The 21067-nt window shown below is 48.6% G+C and overlaps 1 protein-coding gene across 1 annotated transcript in view; it reads right to left on the minus strand.

Moving 5' to 3' along the window:
- Window positions 1–20073, minus strand: part of Slc4a5 (solute carrier family 4 member 5) — an 81554-nt gene extending 61481 nt beyond the window's left edge. The window contains exons 1-3 of the mRNA XM_057761107.1: window positions 19998–20073; window positions 18357–18548; window positions 5320–5449 (exon numbers count right to left, since the gene is read on the minus strand). Of these exons, the coding sequence (XP_057617090.1) occupies window positions 5320–5449; window positions 18357–18548; window positions 19998–20073 (398 nt within the window). The remainder of the gene's footprint in view (window positions 1–5319; window positions 5450–18356; window positions 18549–19997) is intronic.
- Window positions 20074–21067: the final 994 nt, after the last annotated feature.

Raw genomic sequence — 21067 nt, forward strand, 5'->3', positions numbered from 1 at the left:
ACCTGCCATGCCTCTATGTTGTACACTCACAGCAGCCCTCATTACCAATACCCTCTTATGTGACTCTGTGCATCAATACAAAGAAACAATTGAGCAGTGAGAACATCTGCCATGGCCCATTTTAAAATGCCTCACACTTGGCTCAAGGCTTGCAGTCAGTAAGACCTTAGCAAATATTTGATTGAATGAATGAATGAATGTTGTTGATTTCCACACAGGGAGGAATCTATAAATCCTCCTCTGAGTTATAAAGGAGGGCAGTTCTGTGCCTACAAGTCTGACTCCAGCCGGGCGGTGGTGGCGCACGCCTTTAATCCCAGCACTTGGGAGGCAGAGGCAGGTGGATCTCTGTGAGTTCGAGACCAGTCTGGTCTACAAGAGCTAGTTCCAGGACAGGCTCCAAAAACCACAGAGAAACCCTGTCTTGAAAAACCAAAAAAAAAAAAAAAAAAAAAAAAAAAAAAAAAAAAAAAGTCTGACTCCAGAGGACTGGAGGAACTTTCTGCCCACACTGAGAAGGGAGATTCTTCTAAGGTGCATGATGCAAGGTCATAAATGAGAGCAAGTTCAAGGCTGAAGTGGTACGTTCCAGTTTCCTCCATCCTGTCCACATGGAGAGAACCACTCAGGACTTTGGAAATTGTCCTCCCGTGGGGCTAGAGATGCAGATCAGTTGATAGAGTACTTGCCTAGCACTGGGCTCCATTCCCAGCACCATATAAACCAGGCAGCAGGAGGAACAAGAATTCGAAACCATCCGTAGCTACATAGCAAGTTTGAGGCCAGCCTGGACTACATGGGATACAGAACGGAAAAAAAGAATGCTCCAACTCAACTAAGCTGATCCATTTCTCATGCACCTTTTGGCCCTTTCCTAGTCATGACAAGAATGTTCTCAGAGCGTATGTATCTCATAAGAACCTTCTGGCAAGTTCTTGCTCTCAGGATGCTGAGTGGAAGCCAGAGCAGCTTGGATTTAGAGCTGGTTCTCAAGGCTCTGGAGTGTTAAGCTCCAGTTATTTCTGAGTAACCCTGAGGGCCTTCCACTCTTGGATCCGTTCCAGCCTGGACGATTCTCCTGCCGGTCCCTTCCCTTTGCAGTCAGGCAAGTGCTGGTTTGAGAAAGGGGTTCTGGTTAAGTTATTTGCTCATAATATGGGGGGGTCACCCCTACCTCACCTGTTTCAGCCCTCCCTCAGGCAAAGTCATTCGTTATCAGGGAACAGTTAGCCAAACGTCTCTTGTGGGAATGCCAGGGACAGAGTTAATAACAGTCTCTCTTATTAGCAGCCTGGCCTTCCACAATCGATCACATCAGAAGTGTCGCCACACATACAGCACCGACTGTGTGCACGGGGCAAAGCTCAGCAGAGCTCAAAGCCACTTAAATCTATCCAGCAGTGACTCCCTCAAGAACCCGAAATGTCCCCCAAACTAATAAACCCGACAAAGCACCGCCAGGGAAAATTCCTTGCGGATTTGAGATTTTCGCTCTCTTAATCTCCTAACTCAATAAAGCAAGCACTCGCTGCAACAAATTAAATACTTTTATGAAAGGAAGCCCTCCCCCACTTTCTTTGATGTTGGGTATGATTAGCCCCCTAATACCAGGGTCTGGGGATATGTAGGAGTTGCTATTCTTCATCCCCTTTTGTTGTCTTCTTATTCTGCAGAGGCCCAGAATCCACTGCTATTTTCTGGTTCCTTGATTCTGGAAACTTCTGGCTTCCCTGAGGTAGGTCCCACGTCTGTTAGCTGAGAGAAACGCTGCCATTCGAGGGTGACAAAGACCAAGGAGATCTGACTGGACACCTCCACTTTTGGGTTTTGTTATTGTTATTGCTATTTTGGGTTTCATTTGTTTTATTTTGTTTCATTTTGTTGTTTGGATGGTTGTTAGTTGTTCTTTTAGTTTTGTTTTTTTAATTGGTTTTTTACAACATACCACGGTGCAGCCCTAGCTGGCCTGGGACTCGCTATGGTGTTGACCAGGCTGTCCTTGAACTCACAGAGATCTGCCTGGCTTGCCTCTGGAGTGCTGGAATTGAAGGCATGGACTACCGCTTGAAGCAGAGGTTTTGGCTGCACACATGCCCAAAGAGAGAGAAGCAGTCCCTTTTTTCTCGGTCTTTGTAAGCTTTTTTCTTCTCTATTCACCCACCTTGACTAAAAGAGACCATGCCCAGGGCAGACTGGCTTCAACCCCCCTCCCCGAGAGGTGTTAAACGACAATACTCCAGGCAGGCTGTGGCCATTGAACTGTCCTTTTCCATCTTGTGGGCTCTGGGTAGAGATACAGAGGTCCAGGCTCTGCAGCTCCAACTCCAAAAGAATTGCTTCAGTCCTAGGTCTTTCCCTGGAGATCAAAACAAGTCCCTAGAAGTTGGAGTGTGGGGGAGGGGAAGGGAATGGACAAGAGCCTTGGGAGCACAGGGCAAAACACAAGAGACCTCAGACTGCAGGTCAGAAAGGCCTAGGTGGCAGTGCAGCCTGGGCTTTCTAACCCTGGGCAAGCTGGTAGCCCTTCTGACCTTCAGAATCCCATCTGCAAAGCCAGATTCCAGTTCTGCCCTCCTCAGGGTCACCATGGAGCTTGAATGCGGGTGAGCCTGCAGGGTCTTAGCACATTGGAGTTCCGTGGACCATGCGATGAGAAGAGGCTCCTGGGCTTGCGAGGGGGGACTGGGCCCCCAGCTGCGGGCTGCAGGTTGGCTACCCCAAGACCAGCCGCACTGTCTTCCAGATGCCCTTACAGCAGAGAAGCCTGAAGATGTGGGAATAAAGCTCCTCCCTCTGCCCAGCAACTGCCCAGGTTGCAGAGGGAAATTCCGGGCTGTGGGTGTCACAGTCTCACGCAGACCTTGTCCTGGGCACAGCTGGGAGTTGATTCATGCATTTCCAATTGGAACACTGCTGTCTCCAAGGGGGCAAAAGGTGGGTCTCGGGAGAGAGAGGCCACATGAACTGACACTAACAATTCAGGCTTTGCCGTAGTCCAAACTCCAGCTCCACCTGACAGACCTTACTCCTTGGCATCTAATTTCTCTCAATGGAAATGAGTTGATTTCATCTCAATTTAATTATGCTTTGTTTTGTGTTTGAGACAGAATCTTAGATATTCCAGGCTGGACTTGAGCAAGCTATGCAACTGAGGATGACCCTGAACTTGTAATCCTCCTACCTCCATCTCCTCAGAGCTGGGGGTTCAGCTGTGGGCTTCTACCCTCAGTTTGTGTGGTGCTGGGGATCAAACCCAGGACCTACTGAATACCAGGCAAATTCTTTACCCACTGAGCCACAGCTACAGACTGGATTTTAATTTAATAAAATCAAAATGGTTTTTCCTACATGGAGAAATGGCTCGGCAGGTAAAGTGTTTGCCATTCAGGAGTGAGGACTAGATTTGGATCTCCAAGACCACATAAAAGCCAGGGGAGTATGACATTTCACTTGTAGTCTCAGGACAGAGGAAGTAGAGCAAGCTGGCTAACCACCCTAGCCAGACTAGTTGACTGGACTATCAAGTGGAGAGCAACTGAGAAAAGAAAGGTGCCTGATATCAATTTTGATATCACCCCCCTCGCACGGGTATGTGTGCCTCAAGACAGGAAAACACACTACATACACACCCCTACCTGACAGAGGTTAAAAAAATTATCACTCTATAAGTGGTGGTGCACGCCTTTAATCCCGGCACTTCGGAAGCAGAGGCAGGCAGATCTGTGAGTATGAGGCCAGCCTGATCTTCAGAGCAAGTTTCAGGAGAGCCAAAACTACACAGAGAAACCCTCTCTTAAAAGCAAAACAAAAACATTACCTATCTAGGAAAGAGGGTGTAACTGGAGCCACAGGAAGGCTGAGGAACAACAAGCAACCTGTCTTCTGTCTCTTAGGATCCCTCCCAGGCCCTCCTGCTGTTCCTGTCCCTCCCCATCTTCTCGGGTTTTGGGAACACGTGGGACTACTAATCTGTTCTGCTTGGTTCAGAGGTCACTCTGTCCCTGTCACTGGGGCTATGACAGCACCAGTGTTGCTCAGACCTAACCAGCTCCTGACTTCAGCACGCAGATTCCCACTACCATACATGGATTTCCTCCTCCTCCTCTGTGCATGGGGCTCTCTCTCCACGCTAGCGCTAGCGCTCTCTCTCTCTCTCTCTCTCTCTCTCTCTCTGACTGCCTGTATGGTGTATATGCATGTATGTGTGTTCATGTGGGTGTGTGATTAAGTACACACACACACACAGAGACACACACGTGCTCACGCGCACGTAGTTGCATGTGTGCACACGCACACTGGAAGTTGACATCTGAAGTCTTCCTCAATCGCTCTCCATTCTATTTCTTTCCCTTAAGCTCTTTCCAGAGCTCAGCTCACAGATTCCGGCTAGCCTAGCAGTCACTTGTCCTGTGAATCTCCTGTCTCTGCCTCCTGTGTGCTGGGATTACAGGTGACCACCACTCCTGCCCGGATTTCCTTGGTTTCTAGGAGTCCAAGCTCAGGATCTCACATTTGCCAGGCTAGCATTGTGCCTACTGCTAGCCCCTGGATTCCTTACGCTTTCTTCCATGGTTCTACCTCTGCTTATCCAAACTGCTGAGAATGACAAGCCTAGACCCTTTCCCCGCCATTCCGATTTATGCCCCTTCTTCCTCCAGAAAGCTCCCCCATCCCACCCGCCTTATCCACCCCCCTGCGCTCCAGCCGACTGGTACTTTTTCTTCCTTGGTCTTTAGTTTGAGCCATTTGACATTAAAGAATATATATGGTGTCGTATTTCTGCTTAGGTGCCCCCGTCTGTGTGTGCATGTGTGTGTTTGTAAATATTATGTGCTTACTCATGTGTATGAGAGTGCATATGTGTGTGCAGGTGTGCATCTCAAGAGGAGAGGACAAAGCTCGTTCCTTGGGCTCTGCCCACTGTTTTTTAGAGAGACTCTCCTGCTCTAGAACTTAGGGTAGACTGGCTGGCCATGGGCCCCTGAGATCAGCCTATCTCCACCCCCTGGCTGGCACTGAGGTCACAGGAGCAGCACAGCATCGCTCCTGGCTTATTCTGGGGACAGAGCTCAGGTCCTCGTGCCTCCATCGAGCACTTCCAGCTGAGCCAGCCCCTTGGTTCTTGCATTTTCAATTATTTGGCAATAACAACCATTTATGTTTACTCCTTACTGTTTACAGTTCTAGACACCATAAATGGCAGAGAGGAAGGTGCTCGCTCGTAAATGGGGAGGCTCCCTGACAGAACTCAAGCTGTGGGGTGCCATCTCCCACCAGCCTGTACCCCAGACACGCCCCTCCATCCTGACCCCTTCTCACCTGGCTGACTCCTTCCATTCCATCTGGTCCCCATCATGCTGTAGAGTGTCCATCTCTGTGAAGAGGGTGGGGTTGGGAGCCTCATCTTCCTCCCCCAGGATGTCCTGCAGCTGCTCAGCAGCCGGAGACCCTGAAAAGTGAAGGAGTTGGGTGTGCTGAGTGCCCTGCAGAGGTCAGGAGGCCACAAGGCCAACAGGAAGGGAGCAGGCATGGGGCGGGGAGGGAGGGTCACTCACTAAGACTCAGACCACATTCTGGGCCAGACTGAACTCTTGTCCCTTTGCCCTGGATTCGGATGTAAGTCTTCGAGATAAGAAAGGATTTGGTCTGTGTTTATTTTGGGGTCTCATCAGTGCCAGTGAAGGCTGGGAAATAACCGAAGCCAGGGCAGCAGCAGGATCCAGGAACAGAAAAATGAAATGAGGACCAGCCTGATCCAGCTGCATTTGGCACAAAAGCCTCCAACTGTCTCTGGCTCCACTGGGTCCCAAGCCAGTCAGCAATGGTGAGGAGGCAGGCAGGCAGGGAAAGGCTGGGCTAGCATCCTCTGGGATTTTTCCTGATTGGCATTGAGGGCCTGATTCCTGGGTGTCCTGCCTCCTCACCAGCGGCCCTCTAGAAGTCACCTCCTGAATGTTTTCAGGTCCGCCTTTCCTCCTTCCCTCCCTCCCACTCTTTCCCTCTTCCTTTCGTGTAGTGACCCCTATTCTGTGCCAAGCAACGTCCTTGGTACCAGAAAGTAAAGCCATGAAGAAGACCCGTGTTCTTGCTTGCTAAGGTCGGGCTACGGCAGAGCCCTGCAGGGAAATAAGCAAGTAAACAAACCCCTGGACGACCGCTGGGGAGAGTGCTGAGTGTCCTGGAAGAAGACAAACTCCCAAGGGCGGCTGTAGGAAGCATGCTGGTCACAGAAGCCCGTCTGAGAAAGGCGTTTGAATTGTGAGTGGAACACATCAGAATGAACTGTGCTTGGGTGTGGTGGATGCCCTGTGTGGCTGCAGCACAGGGAGCCAATGAGAGGGACGATGAGCTCAGAGGATGACAATGCCTTGGCTGAAGGCATCCCCGGGCTCCCGCCACCTCCTACCCCCTTGTGTTGTCAAGGATGCTCCTTCCTCACCAGCCCTTGATTCGGCCTCCCATCAACCGTCCCACAGACCTCCTGACATTTCCCTCTTCCTCCCAATCTCTCATTACCTCAGGTTCTCCCACTTCTGCCTTCCTCTACTCATCAGTAGGTCCTGTGTTGTCTCTATTTTCAAGAACTCTATTGACACCTAACCTCATCCCTGTAACTTCCAGGCAGGCATTGACCTCATCTTCATCGGATGTGTCCTGGAGTCCCAGAAGGCAGGGCACGCAGTGTGTCACTGGTCCACGTGGACATGACTCTCACAGTAACCACATACCAGGAAACCAAGGTTTATCCTATAGACGGCCCTTATCGCCCGCACCAACCCCGGCATCCAGGCTCAGAGCCCACGGCCGAAAGGCGCTTGACCGCACAACCTCTGGCTTGCCCTGTCAGCACCCCTCCTGTGCCCTTCAGTGTCACCCCGGACCTTTGTGCCTCTCCATAAGTCACTTCAGCTCCTACACTCTACTGCCTCAGAGCACCCCATCCACGCAGGCCTCCTAAAATGCTCGTGCAGCGGACTTCGGGAACCACAGAGCTCTCTGGGCAGCACACAGTCTATATAAGTTAGACAATTTGCCTAGCACAAGATGCCAGTGGCTTATGTGTGTGCGAGTCGGGTCTGCCATGGACTTCGTTGATTCAAATTCATCTGATGTTGAAATTTTGTTGTTGTTTTAAACTTATTTCACTGGCTTTGAGTTTAAGGAAATTTTATGAAGAAGAAGAAGAAAGAAGAAAAAGAAGAAGAAGAAGAAGAAGAAGAAGAAGAAGAAGAAGAAGAAGAAGAAGAAGAAGAAGAAGAAGAAGAAAGAATTCCTGTAAGCATAGAGGCATATGTCTTTAATCCTAGCACCTGGGAGGTAGATGCAGGAGGATCTTTGTGAGTTTGAGGTCAGTCTTGTCTACATAGTGAATTCCAGGATAGCCAGGATTACAAGAGAGATCTTGTCTCAAAAAACCAACCAACCCACCTCCCCCCCAAAAAACCCAATAAACGAAAAACTTGATCATTAGAAAACACATTTCCCACCTTCGAGTTAGAAGGCAACCTTGGCTGCTTGATTCTGAGGAGATAAAACAGCACCCCACGGCTTCAGAGGAGGGTAACCACTGCTGTTTTGGTTTTGCCTTGGTGGGAACTGGACCCAGGGCCCATGCGTGCTGAGCAAGTTCTCCCCGGCTGGGCTGCATGGCCGCAGCCTGATAGAAACCTTTGACGTATAGATTTGCTCTTGTACATCTCCAGCTGGAAAGCTTTGGCTGCCTCTCCATTACTTAAAGCTTGGGCCTGGTGATAGGGCTCAAACCACCCACAGCCATCTGGACCTAGCCTGCCTCTGAGCCCAGTCACAATTCTTTAAAAACAAAAGCAATGCCACCCCTTCGGCCTCTGTCCTCATATTTTGTAAATCTGGAATCTTTCACACCCTTCAAGGCCGGGAAGAAGGTAAGGAGAGAGATCCTGAGGAGTTAGAAGATTAGAAAGCCAAGACAGGGTAGAAGTCTGTACTGGAACCAGCCTGTCTGGGCAGTACCTGCTCCTTGGAACCGCTGAGGGCTGGAGTCTCCGGCGCTTGGTGCTGCCTCTGGCCCCAGCCTGTTTCCCTGCTGCTGGCTCCTTTGCGTATCCTCTTCCCCACACAAAAGCAAACTCACTTTTGCCTCAGTTTAAGCAGCAAGGGAGGCGGGGAGGAGGAGGGCAGGAGAAGGGCTAGAGGGAAGGAGGGAGACTGCGGCTAGCGAGAGACGAATAAAAGCAAAGAAACCAGGTGTGAGAATGCACGGAAATCCTGGGAGAAAAGAGCAAAAGAGGGAGAAAAGGCTGGGGAGGGGTGGGTGGGGGAACTGGAGGTATAACGACAGAGGAGGCTTAGCAATGGCGCTCAAGCAGGAACCGTGTGCCCCACAGCAGCAGGGTGGTGGCGAGGACTGTGAAAACACCAGAACTGCCCCTCCCTCCCCCCACCCCACCCGCCCTCCCGAGAGCCTTTCTGGACAGACCTGGAGGCTCCTGTAGAGCAGGGCGCCTCTCCTCAGGCCCCCTTATAAAGGCCGAGGCAGGGAGGTAGGATTTGTGCGCAAACCCCCAGGACCTCTTAAGATCTTAAGGTTTTGGTGGTAAGAGCCTGGCGGGCCCTGTTCTTTCTGCTGCCGCTGGGAGCTGGGTGGAGGTTGGGGTTGTTGGGGCGGCGGGTGTTTGCTGTGAGGTCCACAGTGTTAAATGAAGATGGATTAGCTTCCTTCCCAACTTTAAACCCAATTACGGGGCTTGCTGTTTGTGCCCACTACTGAGACAAAGTGCCACATTGTCACTCACTGGACAGCAGGGACTGGCCACTTCGGGGTGTGTGTGAACCCCACCGGAGAATTACTTTGTTCTCTGAGGAACTTCTAATCTGGGTTTGGCTCAGCGAGTGCTTGCAATACACAAGGTTGAGCAGAGGTCACCGAGGCTCCCAGGCCTGCTACAAACTCATGTTCCTTAAGCCCCTGGCCTGGGTGAGGTGACCTGGGGATGCCTACTATCCCCCACCACACACCTGACCGCATGTTCATATTCCAGGCTAGAAGAGCCAGCAAGGCCTGTTTGAAATGTGCTGCAGAGAAGCCCAGACGGGCCTCAAATTAACAAACAATGAGCTTGAGGTCTGGTGTGTCTGAGGCTACAACCCAGGGTGCTGCTGTCGCAGCCTCAGGGGAATGCTGGGGCTTGAACCGGGGGCCTCTAGTATGCTTCAATCCCATGCTGGGTTTTTTTTTTTTTTTTTTTTGGATTTTTCGAGACAGGGTTTCTCTGAAGTTTTTGGTGCCTGTCCTGGAAGCTATGGAGCTCAGACTGGTCTCCAATTTTGCCATTCTTCTCCATTGCACTCCCAAGTGCAGGGGTTGCAGGCATGCACCGCTGCCTGGCTCTCACCATGCCCTCTTAAAGAAACGGTCAGGTTCATGCCGAGCTTCAAGCAAACTCACCGTCACCAAGACCCCAGCAGTTCTTTTTCTGGGGACTGTCCCCCCACCGAGCGTCCTGGCTTCACAGATTACACTACACCGTGAGAGTGGTTGGCCCACCCCTTCTGAGTCCTCCTAGGTAGCAAATGGAGACTCTCTAAGCCAGAGACCGGGCGACCCATCACCTGAAGGAGGATTTCCGAAGATACTGGAGAGACAACATTTTAGAAGAGACCAGGCCTAGATTCATCTCCTGATGCTGTAGATTATTATGGGTAGCATGATGACAAAACCTTAACCTCCCTGAGCCTCAGTTTCCCTACTAAGTATGTAGAAATTATCACATCTACTTCTTTGAATTCTGGTGAGAATAACTGGGATAATACCAGTTATGTGGCCAGGCCCTCAAATGGTATGGCTACCACTGTGGCTTGTAGCTGTGACTCCTCCTCCCTATCACCAGTCACTAGCCCGCCCCACCCTGAACATCTCAGGAACCCAGACCTTTCCAGTGTCCAGCCCCATCCTTCTCCCCAGGTCTTCCCTCCAGCCCACCCAAGGTTTAGCTTACTACATGTTGGGCCACCGACCTGGGTCTTCTATGAGGTACTGTGGGTCCACAAACACATAGTATGTCACAAACTAGCCTTGGCCCTCACGTGAAATGCCACAAGCAATGACATCTCTGGTCTATGACCACAAGAGGCACAGACTGGGGGCCAACTATCGAAACAGACTCCGGCAAGCTAAGTATGCTAACACACACCTGTAATGCCATCTCTTGAGAATTCAAGGCCAGCCTTAACTATGTGGTGAGTTTCAGGCTAGCCTGGTCTATAGGAGATCCTATCTCAAAAAAGGAGAGAGAGAGAGAGAGAGAGAGAGAGAGGAAGGAGGAGGGAAGAAATAATATGAAGGAGGAACAGGAGAAGAAAGAGAGGAGAGGAAAAGAAGGGAGGAAGAGGAAGGGAAGGGTGAGGAGGGAAAAGAAGAAGGAAAAAGAGAAGGGGAAGGAGGAGAGGAGGAAAAGAACAGAGGAGGAAGGGGAAGAAGAGGAAGGAAGGAGGAGGGGTGAGGAGGAGGAAAGAGGAGAAGGAAAAGGGGGAAGAAGGAGGAAATAGAGAGGAGGAAGATGAGACAGGAAGGACTGGACTTGGAAGGGAACTATGTGTGGCTGGGCTGAGGTTCTGAAGCTCACAGAGCACCTCTTTCTCTGGGTGAGGACTGCCCACCCATTGCTTGGGCAGAGCACAGGGTGATCTGGTGACCCCCAACCCTGGCAAGAAGCATGGGCTTCACCCTAGGAAAGCCTTGGAGAGAAGTTAGGATCATCAAAAGGTCAGCGACTTCAGGAGACGATCTGTGAGTCTCTCCCCGCTTAGCTTTGCATGGTCAGAGTCTGCCCCACTTCCAGCGCATTGCTGTACACTGACCGGGGCTTACACAGCATGGGCACACAGTGAATCCTGTCTAGGTGAGTGAATTTCCGACACTCACATCGGTGGGAGCTAAGTAGCTAGGAGCCAGGATGGAGTTGTAGGGGATGCATGTGGCTGTGAGTGGCACAGGGAGACAGAATACAGGGAACTGGGAGACATAACCCCAGGGTGCCAGGGTCATTCTTGTCAAGCGAAGTGAGTCTTTGGGAGAGGACTAGGAAGCCCTGTGCCCTAGTTTCATGACTGACAAAATTCCTTTTCCTGGTTTTTACAAAAACCCCAAATGTGTCCTCTAAGGCGGGAGAAGAGAGCCTGCCCATTTATGCCCACAGGAATCCCCCCTGTGGAAGACGGTTTGGGGACATCGGCCCAGCCTGTGTTTCCCACCCCTGAAAGCCATCTTTGGGTGACACATGACTTGTGTCACTGGCCAATCCATCTCTGGAAAGGTTGGACTGGGTCTCTCAGTTAGGGGGCCTTTGTTGATGGTTCCTGGGGTTGTAAACACGAAGATGAGGAGCTGGCCAACAGAAAAGAGGAATGAATATACCTGCCTGCCCCGGAGCTGCTGGGAGAGACGTGCGGCCCCAGAGAGGGGACTCCAGCTTGCTGCATACTCTGGCTCAAGCCTTGAGTCAGCCGCTCTTGCATTGAGAGCCCACACATGCTCCCCTGGCAGAGACTGATTCTTAGAAGTCTCTCCTTCCTCCTTGGCTCTCTCTCTCTTGAGACTTAGCTGCCCACTGAAGCTAATCTCTTGTAGATGAACTGTACCCTAAAGTAAACAAGGTCTGAGCAGGCCCTCTCTTCCAGAGCATGCTCTAATTTCAGGGTACAGGAGGTCACCCTGGGAGGGTGCTTGTCAGAAATGCTGCCCACAGCAAAAATCTGCCACAGATGGCCTTAACCTTAATTGACATAGAAACTATGACCATCTCTGTCCCCTTTGGACCTGGTGGCCTATGTGAATATAAGAAACCTTGTTCCTGAAGAGGTTGTTTCTTAAAATGCCAAGACAGCAGAGGCATTCACCCATCTGGGCACAGAGGACTGAACAGATAGCTCAGTGGTTAGGAGTGTTTGTTACTCTTGCAGAAGGCCCAGGTTCAGTTTCTCCCAACATCCATATTAGGTAGCTCCCAACTGCCTGTCGCTCCAGAGAAGCTTGAACACTCTTTTCTTGCTCTGGTGGTGCAGGCACATGGTACACATATGCACACTCAGGAACATACGTAAAAATAATACATCTTTTTAAAAAGGAAACAAAAGTCACACAGGCCTAGTATAGCAGTTCATGTCTATAACCTCATTACCTGGGAAGCTGCGGTAGGAGGATTGCTATGAGTCAAGGCCAGTGTGGCCCATGGAGGAGACAGCTCAGTGGTTTAGGGCACTTGCTGCTCTTCCAAAGGACCTGAGTTTGGGACCTAAGTTCAGTTACCCACACCAGACAGCTCACAACTGTCTAAATTCCAGCTCTGGAGACTCTTAATGCTCACATGCAATCCACATAATTAAAAAATAAATAAATCTTAGACTTGATAGCTCTCCTCTCTGGGGCAGATGCGATGAAGCTCCAACCCAGGATGGACGTAGGCTAGAATCTTCCCGGTAAGCGCACCTTGGGGTGCTACACACATTATCAGAAATGGGCTAGTCCAGGTGCGAGAGTTAGTCGAGAAGAGGCTGGATATAATGGACCAAGCAGTGTTTAAAAGAATAGAGTTTGTGTGTTGTTATTCCGGGGCATAAGCTAGCCAGGCGACCAGGAGCTGGGGCGGCAGGAACACAGCCCGCAGCTCCCACTACAAAATGGCGCCCGACGTGGTAGCAGCAATTTCTTCTGTCTGCTCTGCTTGCTAGAGGCAAGCAAGTGCTCTCATCTAAGAGAGGCTTCCTGACTCAGCTTTAGCTGCAAAGCTTACAGCTCTTTTAAGAGTTCCTGCCATGAAACACTTAAATGGTATTGATAAAAGCTGCATGCATGCTTGTTTGTTTTCAGCTGTAGCAGGAAAAAACCTGTGTTGTTTTAAAATGCTGGCTTTCTGGACCTTCCAGCCAGGGCAAACTGACTGTTTGAGGCAGGAGGGCCGACTACAGAGAGAGGACTTGAGTGTTGTCTGTTGCAGCTTGCTTGCTGGCAGGGACTTTGAAACGCCATAGACTTAGACTTGTGGCAATAAAAATGGCTACAGCCGGTATCTCCGCCATGAGGCTGGAAAGCTAAGGAATGGGCTGGATCCAGCCGTCAAAGCCATGGCTTTCGTCCTAGAGATATTGCTTGGTAAATTAAAGACTCATGTGGTCAGAAAAAGAGAGATATACAGTAAAGAGAGATTCAAAGACAAAACTTTAAATGATTTACAGTGTGTTTAAAAATATATGCAGGCTAAAAGTTAAAGTTCTTAAAAGTAAAAAAACAAAAATAAGGAAGTAGTTGGGTGTGGTAGTACACACCTTTAATCCCAATACTTGGGAGGCAGAAGGAGATTGACCTCTGTGACTTCAAGGTGTAGTAGCATACACCTTTAATCCCAATGCCTGGGAAGCAGAGACAGAAGGATCACTGAGAGTTCAAGGATAGCCTGGTCTACAGAGTTATTCCAGGACAAATATATACAGAGGATATAAAATATAAGTAAAAATAAACGAAATAGAGATTAAAACAAAGCCGCACAAAGATGGAAAATAGAATGAGAATCTTGATACTATATGCTATTATGCTCTCTTTGAATTGTTTGAAGGCTGAGGAAGGAGCAACAGATGCTAAAAGATATTTGTTTATAAATGCTACTGAACTAATCCAACATAGATATTTTGAAAATACCTTGACTTCAGAATTTGGATCTAAGGATATGATACTTTGGAAAAGAGATTCTTCTTTTGTTTTCACAGAGGATGACACCCTGTGGATTGCTTCCATCCCAATATGATATGATAGACCACTCCCTCCTGAAAGGTTGCTGTGAACACCTTCAAAAAATTACTTCACTCAATTGACGACTGAGATGAACCTAGCACACAGGTTATACCCTGAAATATCTGATTAACAGCGCCCCCATTCAGCAGGAAGCAGTTTGGAGAGAAATAACTACGTCCATATTCCCAAATATTGTTTATAAATGTTCTTTTACATTTAAAGGGGATATGATATAGATATGAATAATTTGCATTGATATGGATTTTGCTTTAGTGATTTAAATTTAAGGTCAACTTTGTTATATGTATATGTATTTCTGCTCTTGATTAAGGTATTGTGATTGTGTAATTCATTTAAAAATGTAATGTATATAGGTTGTTAATGGATAATCATTGATAATAGTCAAGCTTGTAGTTATGTTAGTTAGATTTTCTAGGTGTGCATAGATATATTTCAGATAGGCATTCTTCATATCTTTTGGAGACTACAGAATATGACATTTAATGTTTTAATAACTTAGGGTTTTTCATGACAATGAGACACTCTGCTCCTGGCAGCACCAATCTACTTCAAGAAGAAAGAAGATGGGCATCGAAGAGGCACCTTATGGAGTTTGATAGCCATTTGGGCAAGTAAATGCTCTTGCCTGGACTATTGCATAAACTGGACATAGAGAACCTGCAGAGAGAGGACTACTGAACTTGCCTAAAGCTGAGATGATTCTTTGGGGTTCCTGATTCATGAAAGAGTCTGCGAGACATTCTGCAGGACACAGCAGATAGTGACTGAACTGCCTTTGAAATTTCCTGCTTCATGGAAATGTCTGCTGGAAACTATGGGCCTGTAGGCCGAAGATGGATGCCCCAACGGTACAGAGGAACTTTGGGTGACTGTCAAGGCAGCGAGATGTCTCTGTCATTTCTAGAGTTTGAAAGTTACTTATTTCTTGTTTGCTTAGGTAATATTGTATCTTTCTGGAGTCTTTGATGGAATTGAAAAATAGTTAGTTATAGTTATAGTTTTCCTTTGTTATGATAAAAGATAAAGTAGATGTAAATATTGTAACTGTAATTCTTGCATTATAACTGTTTTGTTATATGTAATTTTGCTATGTTAAAGTTTAAGCCTTCCTTTTTTTGTTTAAACAGAAAAAGGGGAAATGATGGAGGAAGGTCATTGGTTAAAAAATAAAGAAACTGCTTGGGCCTCATAGTTTAGAACATAGGTGGGTGGAGTAAACAGAAAGAATGCTGGGAGGAAGAGGAAGTGAGCTCAGACTCGATAGCTCTCCTCTCTGGGGCAGATGCAATGAAGTTCCGACCCAGGATGGACATAGGCTAGACTCTTCCCAGTAAGCACACCTTGGGGTGCTACACACATTATTAGAAATGGGCTAGTCCAGGTGCGAGAGTTAGCCAAGAAGAGGCTAGATATAATGGGCCAAGCAATGTTTAAAAGAAAAAATAAATAAATAAATAAATCTTTTTAAAAGAGAAACCTGTGCTGGATAATTTTATGGCAACTTGATTCAAGATAAAGTTGTCTGGGTGAAGGGAACCTCAATTAAGAAAATGCCTCCATAATTCAGGTTATAGGTGAGCCTATAGGGTATTTTCTTAGTTGGTTATTGATGAGGGAGGGCACAGTCCATTGTGGGTGGTTCCATCCCTGGGCTGGTGGTCCTAGGTTCTATAAGAACGCAGGCTGAGCAAGCCATGGGGAGCAAGCCAGTAGGCAACTTCCCTCCATGGCCTCTGCATCAGTTCCTGCCTCCAGGTTCCTGCCCTGATTGAGTTCCTGTCCTGACTGCTTTCGATAATCAACTGTTTACATGGGACTGTGAGTGAAGTCAACCCTTTCCTCTCCAACTTGCCTTTTGTCATGGTGTTTCATCTCTGAGTGTGTGTTTGAATCAGCCTAGCTTGGAGACCCTTGGGTAGAGGAGATGTTGTGGAGAGAAATTAATCCTCTGCCTTTGCCCGTCCTCTTCAGAAATGGGGAAAGGGGTGGGGATGTAGCTCAGTTGGTAGAGCACTTGCCTAATGGTCACAAGACCCTGGTTTGATCCCTGGCACCACTGGTGCTACACGTCTGTAGATCCAGCATTGGGAGGTGGAGGCAACAAGATCAGGAGTTCAAGGCTGACCTGCGCTACATGGCAAGTTAGGGCTCATCCAGGGCTACATGACTCCCTGCCAGAAGGGGGGGGAGAGGGAGGGAGGGAGGGAGAGGGAGAGAGAGAGACGGAGAGAAAGAGAGGGAGAGAGGGAGAGAGGGAGAGGGGGGGGTGGGAGAGAGAGAGAGCATTCATAGGAAAGGAACGAACGAACGAACGAAAGGCAATGTGAAAGACTTCTTGATTCTGAAGTCTTGGGACTCTAAGACTCCAGTGTCTATATAGGAAATAGCCTTTCTTCTCTTTTGTTGATGATCTTGGACTGGGTTTGATTTTTTCTTTCTTTTTAATCATTTTTTATTGCATGTGTATGGTTGTTTTGTCCACAGTGTACCGGGTGCATGCCTGGTGCCTGTAGATGCAGAAGATGGCATTGGATCCACTGGGACTGGAATTACAGACCGGTGTGAGCCAGCATGTGGGTGTGGGAATCAAGCCCAAGTCCCCTGGAAGAGTAGCCAGAGCTCATATTTGCTGAGCCCTCTCACCAGCCCCAGTTCTGGTGTTTGAATGGGCTTATGACAACAAGCAGAAGATAGCTTCAGCACTTTTCTCTTGCCCCTCCCACCGACAAGAGCTATAAACTTCTCCATAGCAGTAAGGCTGGCAAAGCCGGAAAAGTGTCTGCTCATGGAGGAACAGCCTTGGGCTCTGTACTCTCAACGTGGGTTAACGTATGCAAGTGTGCCAACAGCGTTTAATAGTCAAGCAGTCACAGTGGACTGTGTCAAGTACTTTATCTGTTTGTATCTCATTTGGCAACCCTGGCAGTCTGGTGTGGCCAGCCATCCAGTTCACCTGGAGCATGATTTTATCGCCGGAAGTCCTGCCTCCTCATCCCTAGAAATACCTCCACCTTGCGAAGACCAGGGTAGTTGTTTTCCACCACAGCCTTCCACCTACAGATGAGGGGACTGAATGCTGGGACGTCCCAGTTTGGCCAGTTGATGGGGTCTTGGGCCAAGTTCTTATTAGCAGCTGAGCAGAGAGGAGATGACTGTGTGCATCTAAGGCTCTTGCTTCCATGGTGTCTCAAGAGATTCTCAGACAAGAAAACCGTTTCTTTTTGTCTCCTGTCCATGCTCATTATGGCTTGAGGGTTCTACTCATCGACATTCTAGGGTGAATGCAGCTTGAACAACCTGTACAAATTGAGCTCCTAAATTTATATGCACACTGAGAACAGCGAAAGGTAAGGAAGGAGAGGGAGAGGGAGGGAGGAAGAGACGATGCTATTATTCCCCTTTCTTCCCAACCATCCTGTCTCTGTTGCTGACCACTGATGAAGAGGAACATTCACACAGGCTTGGGAGTCAACGGTTCATTTCCCAGCTTCCCTGATTATAGGCTGCATTGTGTTTCGTGTCTTTGAACTTCGGTTTTCTAAAAGGAATATGGGATAATGACATACCTCTCCCTCAGGGAGATGCGAGGATTAACTAAGATGATTATTGCGTGCTTCAAATTGTACTTCAGAGCTACAGTGAATCAAAACAGCACAGTACTGGTAAACAACAACAACAAAATAAAATAAAAGCACACATAGAGCAATGGAACATAGGAAGCGAAGGTGTCTAGATGTGAATCCATGTACGTGGAGTCAATCGGTGTGTAACCAGGGTAGCAAGAATATGGGATGGGGAAAGGACAGTTACTTTATTAATAGTATTATTAATAGTATTGACAAACAATGGATATTCGTTGCAAAAGAATGAAAACGGACACCCTTATGCCGTGCACAAGATCTCAAAAGAGGTTAAAGACTCCAGAGTAAAACCTCCAAGCCAGGGACTGGAGGGATGGCTCAGTGGTCAACAACTCGAACTGAGCCCTGACTCCCTGCTCCCACGTGATGGAAGAGGAGATCTGGCTCCCACAAGTTGTCCTTTGAGCTCCACACTTTCACCACAACACAACCCTTCACCCACAAAATAAATGTAAACAAACAAACAAACAAACAAACAGCCTTTTTAAATTTCCAAGCCACAAAACTCCCCTCCAACATAGAGGGAAATCTCCCAGACAATTGTCCCACTGGTGACTTTCGGAAACTGACACCCAAAACACAGATAAGTAAAGCAAGTGGGTGGGGCAGCATCGAATGAAAACTCCTCTGCAAACCTCAGCCAGACGAAAGCACCTCCCAGTGTTGGAGCTACAAACGCAGAGCCACCACACCTGGTTCAAGTGCTGGGCATGGAACCAGAGCTTCCTGTGTGCTGGGCAAGTGCTGTGAGCCATCCCTTAACCCAGAGCAGTTCCCAGTCACAGAGCAAGCACGGAGAGCTTCAGGTTAGCTGTGTCAGTGAGGGGAGAGGAGTAGTGGAGCCCTGAGGGTCAACGCTGAGCCCATGGAAGTCACCCGTATTCCACAGAGAAACTCCCACCAGCAGGTTGGCCCTTGAAGGAACTTACGAGTCCTTTTGGTAAGATCCACGCTGCCTCCCCGGCCGCTGGCCCTGACCCCTGGGCCAGCCAGCTTCTGCTGTGGTTTGTCCGGCTGCAAAGCCCACTGGACTCTTTGCAGGCCTGGAAGATGTCCCTTTGAGTCACTTTTCCTTTGTGTGTAACTGGGGACTGGAAATCCAATATGTATTGAAGGAAAATCTGTGGAAACAGCACAGAGAGTTACAGTTACAGCGACAGCTTCCAAAGCAGCATGGAAACACGGGCTGCCTGGTAGAACCAAAGTCCTGGCACTGGGGAAGACAGAATTCTACCTGCGAACAAACTCAGCAGGTGCTGGGAATCGCGTTCTGTTAAAATGTGCACGGGGCGGGGGGGGGGGGGGAGGCAGGGGCAGGGGCAGGGCATCTCTCATTTTTGCCTCTCCACAGCATTGACAACCAACAAGCCCAGGAAAAAAAATACAAATTCAAAACCTGAAACATGCTTTCTCCTGTATGCTTCTGATTTCCCATCACTGTAAAATCAAAGCATCATGACTCAGAAGTTCCCATTACAGGCTGTTCTTGTAGAAGACCTGAGTTTGGTCCCCAACACCCGTACCAACAGCTCACGATAACCTGCCTGTAACTTCAGCTCCAGGGGCCCCAAGCCGGCAATTCTGCACCAAGAGAAACAGTTCCACAGTTGCCTGTGCAGATTCTAACTGCTCTTTTCAGAATCTGTTAAATGTTGATATCTCTCATTGATCATAGCTGGGAGCATTCGTGAATTCAATGACTTTCTGTTGGGGGGAACTCTGTCCTGGTCCACTCAGACAAAATGCCCAGTCATGTGGTCCCTCGAGACAAGTTCAGTTCAGTAGTTTGACACTGTGGTGTGTGGCCGTGTCAGCTACCAAGTACACACCTCAAAAACTGCACAAAAAACTGTGTGGGAGGGGGCGTGTACACTTGCTCACTGGTATGAGCATGCACACACTCTGTGGAGGCCCAAGAGTGATGTCAGATGTCTTCCTTGGTCACTCTCCCCATTATTCATTTAGGCACCTAGAGCTGGATGCCTGGGCTTGTCTATCCAGGCAACTTGCTCTGAGGAATCCCTATCTATTCTCTGCGTTCCAAGAGCTGAAATTCCACTCCTGGAACTCCCCATTCACCCAACATTTACATGTGTTCTGGGGAGCTAAACTCTGGCTTTCACACTTGTACAACAAATAGCAAATGCTTAACCCACTGAGTCATCTCCCAGTCACACACACACACACACACACACACACACACACGGGGTGGGGGGGTCTTCTAGCTCTGTAGACAAGGCTGGCCTCGAACTCACAGAGATCTACCTGCCTCTGCCTCCTGAGTGCTGGGATTAAAGGTGTGCGCCGCCACCATCCAGCCCCATCATAATAGTTTAAGCTTATGGTTTGGAGTTTGGCCACAGTCAGAGCTACTTAGTAGCCTGTGAGCCTGGATTAGATTGGACATGTCTGCTAGGACCCAGTAGCTGGCTCCGCCAGCTTCGGGGACACACTGCCAAGAGTCAAGGCAGGAGAGCTCTCTCAGTCTCCAATGAAGAGTGCTGACACAGTGACACTCAGGAGTGCCCAGACCCTTGTGGGAGTGACATCAGGCTTTCAAGTATCATTACCTTGACCTGGCTGTCTCCTCCTGTAGACTGTGGGATCCAGCTTTCCGACCCCAGCCTTCTCCTCTTCCACCTTCATCACTATGGAGGGAAAGATGAACACAGCTTCAGAACATTAAAGATGCAGGAGGCCAGGGAGATGGCCCAGTCAGTAAAGTCCTGCCTTGCCAGCAGAGTTTGATCCCCAGAACTTTAACAGATGTGGTGCCAGATGTGGTGATGCACACTTGTAATCCAGTGACAGGGAGTCAGAGACAGGCCGGTCCCTGGGACTCATTGGCCAGCCAGCCTAGCTGAATTTGAGAATTCCAAGTGAAAATGAGAAAGCTTGTCTCAAACACAAGATGGGTTCCATGCCTCAGCCTTTGGCCTCCACATGTACAACAAATTCATGTGCATGTCCACCAGAACACATATGCACACAAAACAAAATAAAATTATAAATTAAAAATAAAATGTAGATGATAACAGCTGCCATTAATGGGCAGTATTTTGAGTGCTTCTCCTGTATGACTTAATAGAATCATCTCATCAGTGTTATAGTCTTAGTAGTAGTGGTAATCTACTCTGTCGAGGATGCAGCCAGAGCCTTACCTATCTTTTCTTTGTTTGCTTATTTGTTTGTTTTCGAGACAGAGTTTCTCTGTGTATCCCTAGCTATCCTAGAACTTGTTCTGTAAGCCAGGCTAGCCTTGAACTCATAGAGATCCTCCTGCCTCTGCCTCTAGAGTGCTGGGGTCAAAGGCGTGTGCCACCACCACCAGGCCACTTAAAATTTATTTGCTTATTTTGAGACAAAGTTTGTGTATAACCCTGGGTGACCCGGAAGTCACTAGGAAGTCACTAGGAAGTCAAGGCTGGTCTGGAACTCAGGCATCTGCCTGCCTTCCTCCCATGTGGTGGGATGAAAGGCGTTCGTCACTAAGGCCTTGCCTATCCTAAACAAGTGTCCAACCCCTGAGTCCCACATCCAACCGTATTAGAACCCTTATACAGATCTGGAACTGAGGCACTAAGAATCTAAATTACTGTCAAAATGGAGAAAGAGAAATCCAAACCCAGATTGTCTGTTT

Source organism: Chionomys nivalis, chromosome 1 (assembly GCF_950005125.1).
Source record: "Chionomys nivalis chromosome 1, mChiNiv1.1, whole genome shotgun sequence".
Taxonomy (NCBI): Eukaryota; Metazoa; Chordata; class Mammalia; order Rodentia; family Cricetidae; genus Chionomys; species Chionomys nivalis.